This window comes from Delphinus delphis, chromosome 15 (genome assembly GCF_949987515.2).
Source record: "Delphinus delphis chromosome 15, mDelDel1.2, whole genome shotgun sequence".
NCBI classification, from domain to species: Eukaryota; Metazoa; Chordata; class Mammalia; order Artiodactyla; family Delphinidae; genus Delphinus; species Delphinus delphis.
The window spans coordinates 31,979,229-31,994,804 of NC_082697.1; the positions used below are offsets into that span (position 1 = coordinate 31,979,229).

Consider the following 15,576-nt stretch of genomic DNA (forward strand, 5'->3'; position numbering starts at 1 on the left):
GGGCACTTTCTAGCCGTGAGACCTTGGTTAAATCATTTTCTTTCAGGAGAAACTTTAAATCTATTAAATAGGTACTTGGGATGCGTCAGGTACATAGGAGATTGGGCTGTGAACAAAGCAGGCAGCATTCCTGTCCAAAAATGTCCTTCAATAGTCCAAAAGAGAGAAAAGAAAGCTGAATAACCGTGGAAGACCCTAGCTGTAAAATAAAAATCATATCCATTTCCAAGCGTTGTACAGATTAAATGAGATGCATTAAAGAGACTACATAGTTCAGTGCCCAGCACATAATTAACGCTCACTAAATAGAAGATAACTTGGCAAAGCAACGCAGACTTAAGTTTGGCTTTCACTTCCTTATCACGTAATCTCCTCCTTTTACACAGGTGCGTTCCCCAGGCCTTTCCGCTCAGGGCCTAACAAGCGTCTACTTATCAGTGAGAGGGAAGAGCCCTGGCTATTGAACATAAAAAGCCGAAGGCAGCAAGCACTAGGCCGGCTGGAGGCTCGGGGCTGCAGCCCATAGCCCCCAGCAACCTGTTATCTCTAAGACCACGGGCTCCAGTTCCCGAGCTCCCATCGAGTAGTCCCCCTCAGAAAAGCACGCCTTTTCCAGCCCTCTTAGGCTGCTATCCAATGCACGCCTCTCCGATCCTCTCCGCTTGCCCCGCCCCCGCCCCCGCCCCGCCTCCGCCCCCGCCCCGCCTCCCTGACGGATTCGCGCCATTGGTGTAGTTCCGGGGCTGTGATGGCAGCGGTGCGCGTGCGCGCTTGTTCGGGGCCCTCCCGAGAAAAGGAGTTGGTGGGGCTGGGCTGGAGGAGATTGGTCGCGCTCTGCCCGGGTGAAAGGGCGGTGGCTGCACCGGGCGGGGCCAAGTTTCAGGGCTGGCGGCCGGGCTGCGGTGGCGTCGGGAGCCGCTGCGAAGCTGCGCGCTGCTTAGGCGACGGGGGGCTGGCCGAGCAGAGTCCGCGCGCGCCCGCGCTGAGCTGCCGGCCTCGGCGGCTGCGCCACTCGGCCGCAGCGACGAAGCGCTGGTGTTTCCAGCATGACGGAGCTAAGGCAGAGGATGGCCCGCGAGCCGGACGCACCGCCCGAGGAAAAGGTAGCGGCAGCATCGGTTGGGCGCGGCCGGGGCAGCGGAGTCCCCCGGAGGTCCGTGCGGGGCGCGCGCAGAGGGGTCGTCTTGCCATCTTCTGCGCGGCCGTCGGCGGCCCCGGGCCTGGTCTGCGGGAAAGGTCCTCGGGTGCTGGGCCCCGCGGAGCTCGCGGCAGGGTTCAGGAGGTCGGGGTCCCGGGGACATGGCTCTGGGGTCCAGTTGGGGGTGGTATCTCCGGGGCCCAGGAAGGAGAGCGCGGGGGTTGCGCACGTCCGCAGCCCTCGCAGGGCTGGTTGCGGGGTCCTACGCCAATCCACTTCCCCGAGGCCTTCCTGGGTGTGAAGACGTCGAGACCCCGGAAAGACTCCTCAGAGCGTGACTTAGCCTCTCTGAACTTCTTTAAAATGTTATTTGGGGGCTGGAGGTGTAACAAGACAAGGCCATGTGATTTGCCTGTTAGGAGATTTAAACTCCTTCTCGAAAGTTAAATCTGTTGGCTTTAAGCAGAGAAGTCTCTTAATTCATGTAGTCAGCAGGTGTTGGAAGGTATATTCCCCAAAGATGGGCTTGTTTACTGCTTCAGATGTGGGCGTTGATGGGGTAGAGGAGGAGGGTAGAACAGAGGCCATCTTGGCAGGGACGTAGCTGGTTGGGGTTGAGATATGAGGGCAGCAGACTTAATTGGTTGAAGTGAAAGGTTGTGTAAGGGAGTTGAGGAAGGTGAGGAGTCATTATGTTACTGTGGACGTTGAATGACAGCATAAACTTAGTGGTAGTATTTCGAGCCTGGAGTTAGTGGTCAGGAGCAGTGTTATTTGGTAAATTGATCTGACAGTGATGTGTAGACTGGACTGAGGGAGCATGGACCAGAATGAAACAGATTGGCTGACTCGCGGGTTGCCAACAGGTGACCTGCAGTTGTTTTCTTTGGTCCCTGTGTTGCTTTAAAAACCAGAATATTTCTCCTAACAGTCTGAATTTATTGCCTATTTTGGATCATTGGAAGATCTGCCATCACATTCCCACCTGATTAACGTTTGGCTGGAACTGAGGAACAGCTGTTCCCACCAATCCCTGTTGCTCTACACCAGGTCCACAGCACCCATTTATGTAGCTTTCCATTTTTGGTAACTGGAGGAAAGGAACATTAGGGAGATATCAGGAAGGAGGAAGGCACAAGATTAGGTGTCAGGGTGTCAACAGCAGTTATACTGGAAGGAATGTTTTGGGTATGGGATGTAATGGGATTTTAAACAATTTTTTTGGTTATGACAGTGGATCACCCAAGGAGAACTCTCCATACTGATGTTTACAATATGTTTTGGAGAAAATTTAGGGCTTGGGTGCAAGTTTAGGAGTCGCTTACAGAGACAAGGTACTTTGAAGTTTCTACTCTTCCCATTAAATACCCTAGCTGGGCCTGGGGGAGTTTACAGATACTTGGAGGCTGTGTAGCCCTGTTTAAGGGTGAGAAATCAGACTTGATGTTAATGGGACTTTGTTGTTTTAGAAGGTGTGAGAAGAGGTAGAAAAAAAGAAGGCATTATACCTAATGGGCTGTACTTTTGAAAAGCTATTTGTAATAATTAGACTTATTGGTAAAAACAAGCAAAGCCACATACCCAAAAACCATGAGATTATGAGGTGAAACAGTTTCTACCCTCCCCACCTAACTACTTGGATCCATCTCCCAGACAAAAGTGCCAGTTGATTCTTTTTTTTTTTACTTCTTTATTAGAGTATAATTGCTTTACAATGGTGTGTTAGTTTCTGCTTTATAACAAAGTGAATCAGTTATACATATACATATGTTCCCATATCTCTTCCCTCTTGCGTCTCCCTCCCTCCCACCCTCCCTATCCCACCCCTCCAGGCGGTCACAAAGCACCAAGTTGATCTCCCTGTGCTACGCGGCTGCTTCCCACTAGCTATCTACCTTACATTTGGTAGTGTATATATATCCATGCCTCTCTTTCGCTTTGTCACAGCTTACCCTTCCCCCTCCCCATATCCTCAAGTCCATTCTCTAGTAGGGCTGTGTCTTTATTCCTGTCTTACCCCTAGGTTCTTCATGACATTTTTTCCCCTTAAATTCCATATATATGTGTTAGCATACGGTATTTGTCTTTCTCTTTCTGACTTACTTCACTCTGCATGACAGACTCTAGGTCTATCCACCTCATTACAAATAGCTCAATTCCGTTTCTTTTTATGGCTGAGTAATATTCCATTGTATATATGTGCCACATCTTCTTTATCCGTTCATCTGATGATGGGCACTTAGGTTGTTTCCATCTTCGGGCTATTGTAAATAGAGCTGCAATGAACATTTTGGTACATGATTCTTTTTGAATTATGGTTTTCTCAGGGTATATGCCCAGTAGTGGGATTGCTGGGTTGTATGGTAGTTCTATTTGTAGGTTTTTAAGGAACCTCCATACTGTTCTCCATAGTGGCTGTACCAATTCACATTCCCACCAGCAGTGCAAGAGTGTTCCCTTTTCTGCACACTCTCTCCAGCATTTATTGTTTCTAGATTTTTTGATGATGGCCATTCTGACTGCTGTGAGATGATATCTCATTGTAGTTTTGATTTGCATTTCTCTAATGACTAATGATGTTGAGCATTCTTTCATGTGTTTGTTGGCAGTCTGTATATCTTCTTTGGAGAAATGTCTATTTAGGTCTTCTGGCCATTTTTGGATTGGGTTGTTTGTTTTTTTGTTATTGAGCTGCATGAGCTGCTTATAAATTTAGGAGATTAATCCTTTGTCAGTTGCTTCATTCGCAAATATTTTCTCCCATTCTGAGGGTTGTCTTTTGGTCTTGTTTATGGTCTCCTTTGCTGTGCAAAAGCTTTGAAGTTTCATTAGGTCCCATTTGTTTATTTTTGGTTTTATTTCTATTTCTCTGGGAGGTGGGTCAAAAAGGATCTTGCTGTGATTTATGTCATAGAGTGTCCTGCCTATGTTTTCCGCTAAGAGTTTGATAGTTTCTGGCCTTACATTTAGGTCTTTAATCCATTTTCAGCTTATTTTTGTGTATGGTGTTAGGGAGTGATCTAATCTCATACTTTTACATGACCTATCCAGTTTTCCCAGCACCACTTATTGAAGAGGCTGTACATTCCTGCCTCCTTTATAAAAGATAAGGTGACCATATGTGCATGGGTTTATCTCTGGGCTTTCTATCCTGTTCCATTGATCTATCTTTCTGTTTTTGTGCCAGTACCATACTGTCTTGATTACTGTAGCTTTGTAGTATAGTCTGAAGTCAGGGAGCCTGATTCCTCCAGATCCTTTTTTCGTTCTCAAGATTGCTTTGGTTATTCGGGGTCTTTTGTGTTTCCATACAAATTGTGAAATTTTTTGTTGTAGTTCTCTGAAAAATGCCATTGGTAGTTTGATAGGGATTGCATTGAATCTGTAGATTGCTTTGGGTAGTAGAGTCATTTTCACAATGTTGATTCTTCCAATCCAAGAACATGGTATATCTCTCCATCTATTTGTATCATCTTTAATTTCTTTCATCAGTGTCTTATAATTTTCTGCATACAGGTCTTTTGACTCCTTAGGTAGGTTTATTCCTAGATATTTTATTCTTTTTGTTGCAATGGTAAATGGGAGTGTTTTCCTGATTTCACTTTCAGATTTTTCATCATTAGTGTATAGGAATGCCAGAGATTTCTGTGCATTAATTTTGTATCCTGCAACTTTACCAAATTCATTGATTAGCTCTAGTAGTCTTCTGGTAGCATCTTTAATATTCCCTATGTATAGTATCATGTCATCTGCAAAGAGTGACAGCTTTACTTCTTCTTTTCCGATTTGGATTCCTTTTATTTCCTTTTATTCTGTGATTGCTGTGGCTAAAACTTCCAAAACTATGTTGAATAAGAGTGATGAGACTGGGCAACCTTGTCTTCTTCCTGATCTTAGTGGAAATGCTTTTAGTTTTTCACCATTGAGGATGATGTTGGCTGTGGGTTTGTCGTATATGGCCTTTATTATGTTGAGGAAAGTTCCCTCTATGCCTACTTTCTGCAGGGCTTTTCTCATAAATGGGTGTTGAATTTTGTCGAAAGCTTTCTCTGCATCTGTTGAGGTGATCATATGGTTTTTCTCCTTCAATTTGTTAATATGGTGTATCACATTAATTGTTTTCCGTATATTGAAGAATGCTTGCATTCCTGGAATAAACCCCACTTGATCATGGTGTATGATCCTTTTAATGTGCTGTTGGATTCTGTTTGCTAGTATTTTGTTGAGGACTTTTGCATCTATGTTCATCAGTGATATAGGCCTGTAGTTTTCTTTCTTTGTGACATCCTTGTCTGGTTTTGGTATCAGGGTGATGGTGGCCTCGTAGAATGAGTTTGGGAGTGTTCCTCCCTCTGCTATATTTTGGAAGAGTTTGAGAAGGATAGGTGTTAGCTCTTCTCTAAATGTTTGATAGAATTTGCCTGTGTAGCCATCTGGTCTTGGGTGGTTGATTCTTAAGTACTTTCCCATCCGTTGTTGTAGGTAGGGAGGATATGAGGAACTATCCAGCTAAAGTTACCTTAATTTTTTACAACTGCACTTAAACTGCTTCTATGATGACAGAATGCCTGGGGCTTAGAGGTTCACTAAGTGCTTGTTGCTCTGCTCCACAAACACAGCACCTACTTGCCTTCTGTTAAAAGCCTAATGTAGTCCATTAGCCCAGAACAAGACAGTTGCTCCATTGCTCAGTATTTCTGATTATCATGCATGGGATTTCAAACTTCCATGATTCTGGCTTTGCTGATATTCTTAGGTTAAAATTTAAGAAAATTAGAAATAATAAAACAAGGATATCTTTTTAGGGAAATAAATGGTGAAATGGGAACTTTCTTATTTTATAGTAGAAGAATTCAGAAAACAGTATTAGGTCAATTCATTAAAAGAACTGGAACAAATTTGAAAGATTTAAAAAAATGTTTCAGTTGCTTAACTGTTGTGGCAAAGTGTCTTACAAATAAGCAGACAAAATAATCTGGGGAATGTGTTTATTATAAAAGTCAGAAGGTATTTTGTTACATTTAGCATCCTAGAATGGAATTGTCAAAGCCAGTTGCTAATAAAGGAAACGTTTTCCTCTGGGAACCGTGCTTATAATTTTAAATTCCAAAAGCACAGTGTTGTTGCCAAACTAAGAAACTTGGAATTTAAGCTTTGGAAGTGGTCTTCCTGCCACCGATCCATGTTTTTCCAGTGGTGCTTAGGAAAGACAAGAATGAAATGTGGGCCAAAAGATTGCCATCATAAAATTTATGATTGGGTTGGCATTTCAGGAGACTTTGAATGCATCTAGGAAACTTTTGAAATGACTCTCCTAACTAATTTCACAGTACAAATAATCACCCTTTAAGCTGTTTGAAAAAAATGTGCATCACTATTTCTGATTTGTGCACTCTGCTGTCTTTCCTGGGATCCACACAGGTGAAGTGTATTGAATTCGTTAGTTTTGCAGAGAGCTTGCTGAGTAATTCTGCTGCACACAGCTTCTTAACCTGCTCCCTGTGCTGTGACAGCCTTCCCAGCCTTCCTGACTGGTGCTAGAGGCTGCTGGGGGTGACAGAGCACAGCCTTTCACTTACAGACTGCCTCTGGTTTGGAAAAGAGACTCCTGACTGTTAATTTTGCCAGGCTCTCCTTGGAAGAATACTGATTTGTTCCTGGGGTTGGGCTGAGTTCCTGCCTTCCATGCCTTGCCACGCAGTGGTTGCTTGGTTGGGGCAGTGATGTGGTGCCAACCAGGGCAGACCTGGTCCCCATTAGGCAGCTTGCCCTGCCAGTCCATGATCTTTGTTCTTGTGCTGTTTGCCTCATCAGTGGGGATGGCATAGGGCCCACTCAGTTGAGTGACCTTTTAAAGAAAGTTAAACTTTATGTTATCTTGACTAGACAGTGCGTGCGTGGTTCAGAATTTGAAAGGTGCAGAGCGTACACTGTGAACGTCTCCTTGATGCCTCCCTGGTTCTCCTCCCCAGCAGCAGCACACCCCTGCCAGGGTGCTCACAAGCATCTGCTGCTGGTGTGAAAGGACCTGAACTGTCCTTTGGATTTGTTGCCCTTTGGCAGCAGCTCTTTTATATTAGAGTCACCACAGGGCCAGCCTGGGGCTTCTCTGTGAAGACTTTGCTGCGTTTTTGAAAGAGCTCTTGAGACCTGGGATTTACTGGCAACATTCTCTGCCCTTGCGTGAGATTTTGAGAGGATATCTCTCACTGACCTGGATCCCTCAGTGGACGACTCTCAGAGCCTTGTCCCCATAGTCTGTGTCCTGCTAGTCCTGTGGTTTCGGTGATCTGCAGGAAATTCCTAGGTATACGTCCCTCAGTCAACGCAAACTTAGTTTGTCTCAAATTTGACTTTTCTCGTTTTAGACGTTGACCTTCCTCCTCCCGTCTGCTCTGCTCCAGCTTGAAATCCGTTAGTCCCTGTGTCTCTGCTCCCTCATCCAGTCCAGGTCACAGGTTCTCATCAGATAACACCTGGATTCCTTATCTGTTGCTTTGGCGTATTTCAGATAGTTCAGGACTTGATGCCTGAACTGTTATAAATCCTTCTAATTGAGCTCCCTCCCTTCAGGATTTGTTCTCAGCCCCTTCTAGTCCACCTGACCTTTCTTTGTACAATTCTGAAACTTCCCTATGAGTTACAGAAGGGAAAAAAATTTTTAGCCCCTGTTTCAGATCTCTTAAATTTGGTCCTTTATGGCCTTGTTTCTTAACCAGCCCCTTTTCCTGCTTGGAGCCTCTGTGACTTGGATCTTGGCTCTTGCTATTTCCAACCGTAGGAAATGTGCTCATTTTCTGTCACCCCTCTTTCCACCTCTACCTATTTAAGTCCTATTTTCTCAAAGTCCATTTTAGATCTTCCCCATTTCAATACTTCATCAGGCATGTATGTATTGTAGAAATCACAGGAATGTGTGCAAATGAGAATGAAATCCACCTACAATCCCATCATTCAGAGAAACAACCATTGTTCAAATGCATATCCCTCCTGTGCAGATTGCTACGTGGCTGTAATGCTACCATGCATGGTCTGATAGCTTGCCTTTTTTTCTTTATTAATTGAAATATAGTTGATTTACAATGTTCTGTTAGTTTCAGGTATACAGCAAAGTGATTCATAAATCTATACTGTTTTTTTTTAAATTAATTTTTATTATTTGGGTGCGTTGGGTCTTTGTTGCTGCATGTGGGCTTTCTCTAGTTGTGATGAGCGGGGGCTACTCTTTGTTGCGGTGCGTGGGCTTCCAATTGCGGTGGCTTCTTGTTGCGGATCATGGGCTCTAGGTACACGGGCTTCAGTAGCTGTAGCGCACAGGCTCAGTAGTTGTGGTTTGTGGGCTCTAGAGTGCAGGCTCAGTAGTTGTGGCACACGGGCTTAGTTGCTCCGCGGCATGTGGGATCTTCCCGGACCAGGGCTCGAACCCGTGTCACCTGCATTGGCAGGCGGATTCTTAGCCACTGCGCCACCAGGGAAGTCCCTATGAATTTTTTACATTCCTTTCCATTATAGGTTATTAGAAAATGTGAAATAGAGTTCCCTGTGCTATACAGTAGGTCCTTGTTGTTTATTTTATATATGGTAGTGTGTATCTGTTAATCCCAAACTCCTAATTTATCCCTCCTCTCCTCCCTTCCCCTTTGGTAACCATAAGTTTGTTTTCTGTATCTGTGAGTCAGTTTCTGCTTTGTAAATAAGTTCATTAATATTATTTATATTATTTTTTTAGATTCCACATATAAGTGATATATGATATTTGTCTTTCTTTTTCTGACTTATTTCACTTAGTATGATAATCTCTCGGTCCATCCACGTTGCTGAAAATGGCATTATTTCATTCTTTTTTATGGCTGATTAATATTCCATTGTATATACGTAACACATCTTCTTTATCCATTCATCTGCCAACGGACATTTAGGTTGCTTCCACGTCTTGGCTATTGTAAAGCTGCAGTGAACATTGGGGTGCATGCATCTTTTTGAGTTAGAGTTTTTGTCTTTTCCAGATAAAGCCCAGGAGTGGGATTGCTGGATAATATGGTAACTCTGTTTTTAGTTTTTTAAGGAATCTCTATACTGTTCTCCATAGTGGCTGCACCAGTTTACATTCCCACCAACAGTGTAGGAAGGTTCCCTTTTCTCCATACCCTCTCCAGCATTTATTATTTTTAGACTTTTTGATGATCGCCATTCTGAATGGTGTGAGGTGATACCTCATTGTAGTTTTGATTTGCATTTCTCTAATAATTAGCAATGTTGAGCATCTTTTCATGTGCCTGTTGGCCATCTGTATGTGTTTTTTGGAGAAATGTCTATTTAGGTCTTCTGCCCATTTTTTGATTGGGTTTTTTTTTGATATTGAGCTGTTTGTATATTTTGGAAATGAAGCCCTTGTCAGTTGCATGGTTTGCAAATATTTGCAAATATTTTCTCTCATTCTGTAGGTTGTTTTTTCATTTTGTTTATGGGTTCCTTTGCTGTGCAAAAGCTTATACCTTTGACTAAGTTCCATTTGTTTATTTTTGCATTTATTTCTTGCCTTGAGAGACTGATCGAAGAAAGTATTGCTGGGATTTATGTCAGAATTTTTGCCTTTGGTCTCTATCAAATTACCCATGACATTTTTTTTTGAATTTTATTTTATTTATTTATTTTACAGCAGGTTCTTATTATCTATTTTATTTTTTATTTTTTATTATTTTGCGGTACACGGGCCTCCTCTCACTGTTGTGGCCTCTCCCGTTGCAGAGCACAGGCTCCAGACGCACAGGCTCAGTGTCCATGGCTCATGGGCCTAGCGGCTCCGCGGCATGTGGAATCTTCCCAGACCGGGGCACGAACCCGTGTCTCCTGCATCGGCAGGCGGACTCTCAACCACTGCGCCACCAGGGAAGCCCTAGTTATCTATTTTATACATATTAGTGTATACATGTCAATCAAAGTCATCACACCACCCCCACACACACCCCCCCCGGCACTTCCCCCCTTGGTGTCCATACGTTTGTTCTCTACATCTGTGTCTCTATTCCTGCCCTGCAAACCGGTTCATCTGTACCATTTTTCAAGGTTCCACGTATATGCATTAATATACGATATTTGTTTTTCTCTTTCTGACTTACTTTGTATGACAGTCTCTAGATCCATCCACATCTCTACAAATGACCCAGTTTCGTTCCTTTTTATGGCTGAGTAATATTCCATTGTATATACGTACCACATCTTTATCCATTTGTCTGTCGATGGTATTGCTTCCATGACCTGGCTATTGTAAATACTGCTGCAGTGAACATTGGGGTGCATGTGTCTTTTTGAATTATGGTGTTCTCTGGGTATATGCCCAGTAGTGGGATTGCTGGGTCATATGGTAATTCTATTTTTAGTTTTTTAAGGAACCTCCATACTGTTCTCCGTAGTAGTGACTGTATCAATTTACTTTCCCACCAACAGTGCAGGAGGATTCCCTTTTCTCCACACTCTCTCCAGCATTTGTTGTTTGTAGATTTTCTGATGATGCCCATTCTAATTGCTGTAAAGTGATACCTCATTGTAGTTTTGATTTGCATTTCTCTAATAATTAGTGACGTTGAGCAGCTTTTCATGTGCTTCTTGGCCATCTGTATGTCTTCTTTGGAGAAATGTGTATTTAGGTCTTCTGCCCATTTTTTGATTGGGTTGTTTATTTAATATTGAGCTGTATGAGCTGTTTATATATTTTGGAGATTAATCCTTTGTCCGTTGATTCATTTGCAAATATTTTCTCCCATTCTGAGGGTTGTATTTTAATCTTGTTTGTAGTTTCCTTTGCTTTGCAAAAGCTTTTAAGTTTCATTAGGTCCCATTTGTTTATTTTTGTTTTTATTTCCATCACTCTAGGAAGTGGATCAAAAAAGATCTTGCTGTGATTTATGTCAAAGAGTGTTCTTCCTATGTTTTCATGCAAGAGTTTTATAGTGTCCAGTTTTACATTTAGGTCTTTAAATCATTTTGAGTTTATTTTTGTGTATGGTGTTAGGGAGTGTTCTAATTTCATTCTTTTACATGTAGTTGTCCAGTTTTCCCAGCACCACTTATTGAAGAAACTGTCTTTTCTCTGTTGTATATCCTTGCCTCTTTTGTCATAGATTAGTTGACCATAGGTGCGTGGGTTTATCTCTGGGCTTTCTGTCCTGTTCTGTTGATCTATATTTCTGTTTTTGTGCCAGTACCATATTGTCTTGATTACTGTAGCTTTGTAGTATAGTTTGAAGTCAGGGAGTCTGATTCCTCCAACTCCGTATTTTTTTCCTCAAGACCACTTTGACTATTTGGGGTCTTTTGTGTCTCCATACAACTTTTAAGATTTTTTGTTCTACTTCTGTAAAAAAACAAAAATGCCACTGGTAATTTGATAGGGATTGCATTGAATCTGTAGGTTGCTTTGTGTAGTATAGTCATTTTCACCATATTGATTCTTCCAGTCCAAGAACATGGTATGTCTGTCCATAGGTTTGTGTCATCTTTGATTTCTTTCATCAGTGTCTTACAGTTTTCTGAGTACAGGTCTTTTAACTCCTTAGGTAGTTTTTTTTCCTAGGTATTTTATTCTTTTTGTTGAAATGGTGAATGGGATTGTTTCCTTAATTTCTCTTTCTGATCATTCGTTGTTAGTGTATAGGAATGCAAGAGATTTCTGTGCATTAATTTTGTATCCTGCAACTTTACCAAATTCATTGATTAGCTCTAGTAGTCTTCTGGTAGCATCTTTAATATTCCCTATGTATAGTATCATGTCATCTGCAAACAGTGACAGCTTTACTTCTTCTTTTCCAATTTGTATTCCTTTTATTTCTTTTTCTTCTCTGATTGCTGTGGCTAGGACTTCCAAAATTATGTTGAATAATGGTGAGAGTGGACATCTTTGTCTTGTTTCTGATCTGAGCGGAAATGCTTTCAGTTTTTCACCGTTGAGAATGAGGTTTGCTGTGGGTTTGTCATATATGGTCTATGTTGAGGTAGGTTCCCTCTGTGCCCACTTTCTGGTGAGTTTTTATCATAAATAGGTGTTGAATTTTGTCAAAAGCTTTTTCTGCATGTATTGAGATGACCATATCCTTTTTATTCATTTCGTTAATATGGTGTATCACATTGATTTATTTGCATATATTGAAGAATCCTTGTATCCCTGGGATAAATCCCACTTGATCATGAAGTATGATCCTTTTAATGTGTTGTTGGATTCTGTTTGCTAGTATTAGGTTGAGGATTTTTCATCTGTATTCATCAGTGATATTGGTCTGTAATTTCCTTTTTCTGTAGTGTATTTGTCTGATTTTGGTATCAGGGTGATGGTGGCCTCATAGAATGAGTTTGGGAGTGTTCCTCCCTCTGCAATTTTTTGAAGAGTTTGAGAAGGATGGGTGTTAGCTCTTCTCTGAATGTGTGATAGAATTCACCTGTGAAGCCATCTGGTCCTGGACTTTGTTTGTTGGAAGATTTTTAATCACAGTTTCAATTTCATTACTTGTGATTGGTCTGTTCACGTTTTCTATTTCTTCCTGGTTCAGTCTTGGCAGGTTATACCTTTCTAAGAATCTGTCCATTTCTTCCAGGTTGTCCATTTAATTGGCATAGAGTTTCTTGTAGTCGTCTCTTAGGATGCTTTGTATTTCTGCGCTGTCTGTCGTAACTTCTCCTTTTTCATTTCTAATTTTATTGATTTGAGTCCTCTCCCTCTTTTTCTTGATGAGTTTGGCTAAAGGTTTATCAATTTTATCTACTCAGAGAACCAGTTTTTAGTTTTATTGATCTTTCCTGTTGTGTTCTCTGTTTCTATTTCATTTATTTCTGCTTTGATCTTTATGATTTCTTTCCTTCTACTAACATTGGGTTTTTTTTTGTTTTTCTTTCCCTAGTTACTTTAGGTGTAAGCTTAGATTGTTTATTTGAGATTTTTCTTGTTTCTTGAGGTAGGCTATAAACTTTTGCTATAAACTTCCTTCTTAGAACTGTTTTTGCTGCATCCCATAGGTTATGGATCATCATGTTTTCATTGTAATTTGTCTCTAGGTATTTTTTGATTTGCTCTTTGATTTCTTTGGTGATTTCTTGGTTATTTAGTAACGTATTGTTTAGCCTCCATATGTTTGTGTTTTTTATGTTTTTTTCCCTGTAACTGATTTCTAATCTCATAGTGTTGTGGTTGGAAAAGATGCTCGTTACGATTTCAGTTTTCTTAAATGTACCGAGGCTTGATTTGTGACCCTAGATGTGATCTATCCTGCAGAAAGTTCTGTGTGCACTTGAGAAGAAAGTGTAATCTGCTGTTTTTGGATGGAATGTCTTAGAAATATCAAATAAATTTATCTGGTCTATTGTGTAATTAATTTTATTTATTTTTATTTAATTTTATTTATTTTTGGCTGCATTGGGTCTTTGTTGCTGCGCGCGAGCTTTTTCTAGTTGTGGCGAGGGGGGCTACTCTTCGTTGTGGTGCGTGGGCTTCTCATTGAGGTGGCTTCTCTTGTTGCAGAGCATGGGCTCTAGATGCACGGGCTTCAGTAGTTGTGGCATGTGGCTCAGTAGTTGTGGCTCTCAGGCTCTAGAGCACAGGCTCAGTATTTGTGGCACACGAGCTTAGTTGCTCCGTGGCATGTGGGATCTTCCTGGACCAGGCCTCCAACCCGTGTTCCCTGCATTGGCAGGTGGATTCTTAACCACTGCACCACCAGGGAAGCCCTATTGTGTTATTTAAAGCTTGTGTTTACTTATTATTTTTCTGTCTGTATGACTTGTCCATTGGTGTAAGTGAGGTGTAAAGTCCCCCACTACTACTGTGTTACTGTTGATTTCCTCTTTTATAGCTGTTAGCAGTTGTCTTATTTATTGAGGTGCTTCTATGTTGGGTGCATATATATTTATAATTGTTATATTTTTTTTCTTGGATTGATCCCTTGATCATTATGTAGTGTGCTTCCTTGTCTCTTATAACATTCTTTATTTTAAAGTCTATTTTATCTCATATGAGTATTGCTACTCTTGCTTCCTTTTAATTTCCATTTGCATGGAATATCTTCTTCCATTCCCTCACTTTCAGTATGTATGTGTCGCTAAGGTCTGAAGTGGGTCTGTTGTAGACAGCATATAGATGGGTCTTTTTTTTGTATTCATTCATCAATCCTGTGTCTTTTGGTTGGAGCATTTAATCCATTCACGTTAAAGGTAATTATCGATATGTATTTTCCTCTGACCATTTTCTTAATTGTTTTGAGTTTGTTTTTGTAGGTCCTTTTCTTCTCTTGTGTTTCCCACTTAGAGAAGTTCCTTTAGCATTTGTTGTAGAGCTGGTTTGGTGGTGCTGAATTTTCTTAGCTTTTGCTTCTCTGTAAAGCTTTTGATTTCTCCATCGAATCTGAATGAGATCCTTGCTGGGTAGAGTAATCTTGGTTGTAGGTTCTTCCCTTTCATCACTTGAAGTATATCATGTCACTCCCTTCTGGCTTGTAGTTTCTGCTGAGAAATCAGCTGTTAACTTTATGGGAGTTCCCTTGTATGTTATTTGTCGTTTTTCCCTTGCTGCTTTTAATAATTTTTCTTTGTCTTTAATTTTTGCCAGTTTGATTACTATGTGTTTTGGAGTGTTTCTCCTTGGGTTTATCCTGTATGGGACTCGCTGAGCTTCCTGGACTTGGGTGGCTGTTTTCTTTCCCATGTTAGGGAAGTTTTCGACTATAATCTCTTCAGATATTTTCTCTGGTCCTTTCTCTCTCTCTTCTCCTTCTGGGACCCCTATAATGCAAATGTTGTTGCGTTTAATGTTGTCCCAGTGGTCTCTTAGGCTGTCTTCATGTCTTTTCATTCTTTTTTCTTTATTCTGTTCTGCAGCAGTGAATTCCACCATTCTGTCTTCCAGGTCACTTATCCATTCTTCTGCCTCAGTTATTCTGCTATTGATTCCTTCTAGTGTAGTTTTCAGTTATTGTATTGTTCATCTCTGTTTGTTTGTTCTTTAATTCTTCTAGGTCTTTATTAAACATTTCTTGCATCTTCTTGATCTTTGCCTCCATTCTTTTTCTGGGGTCCTGGATCATCTTCACTATCATTATTCTGAATTCTTTTTCTGGAAGGTTGCCTATCTCAACTTCATTTAGTGTTTTTTCTGGGGTTTTATCTTGTTCCTTCATTTGGTACATAGCCCTCTGCCTTTTCATCTTGTCTGTCTTTCTGTGAATGTGGTTTTTGTTCCACAGGCTGCAGGATTGTAGTTCTTCTTGCTTCTGCTGTCTCTGTGTTTGTTCTTTAATTCTTCTAGGTCTTTGTTAAACATTTCTTGCATCTTCTTGATCTTTGCCTCCATTCTTTTCCCAAGGTCCTGGATCATCTTCACTGTCATTATTCCGAATTCTTTTTCTGGAAGGTTGCCTATTTCCACTTCATTTAGTTGTTTTTCTGGGGGTTTATCT

At 41.3% G+C, this 15,576-nt stretch overlaps 1 protein-coding gene across 1 annotated transcript in view; it reads left to right on the top strand.

Annotated features, from left to right (window-relative positions):
- Positions 1-826: 826 nt before the first annotated feature.
- Positions 827-15,576, top strand: part of CDS2 (CDP-diacylglycerol synthase 2) — a 68,341-nt gene continuing 53,591 nt past the window's right edge. The window contains exon 1 of the mRNA XM_060031197.1: positions 827-1,103. Within this exon, the coding sequence (XP_059887180.1) occupies positions 1,047-1,103 (57 nt within the window). The 5' untranslated portion in view covers positions 827-1,046. The remainder of the gene's footprint in view (positions 1,104-15,576) is intronic.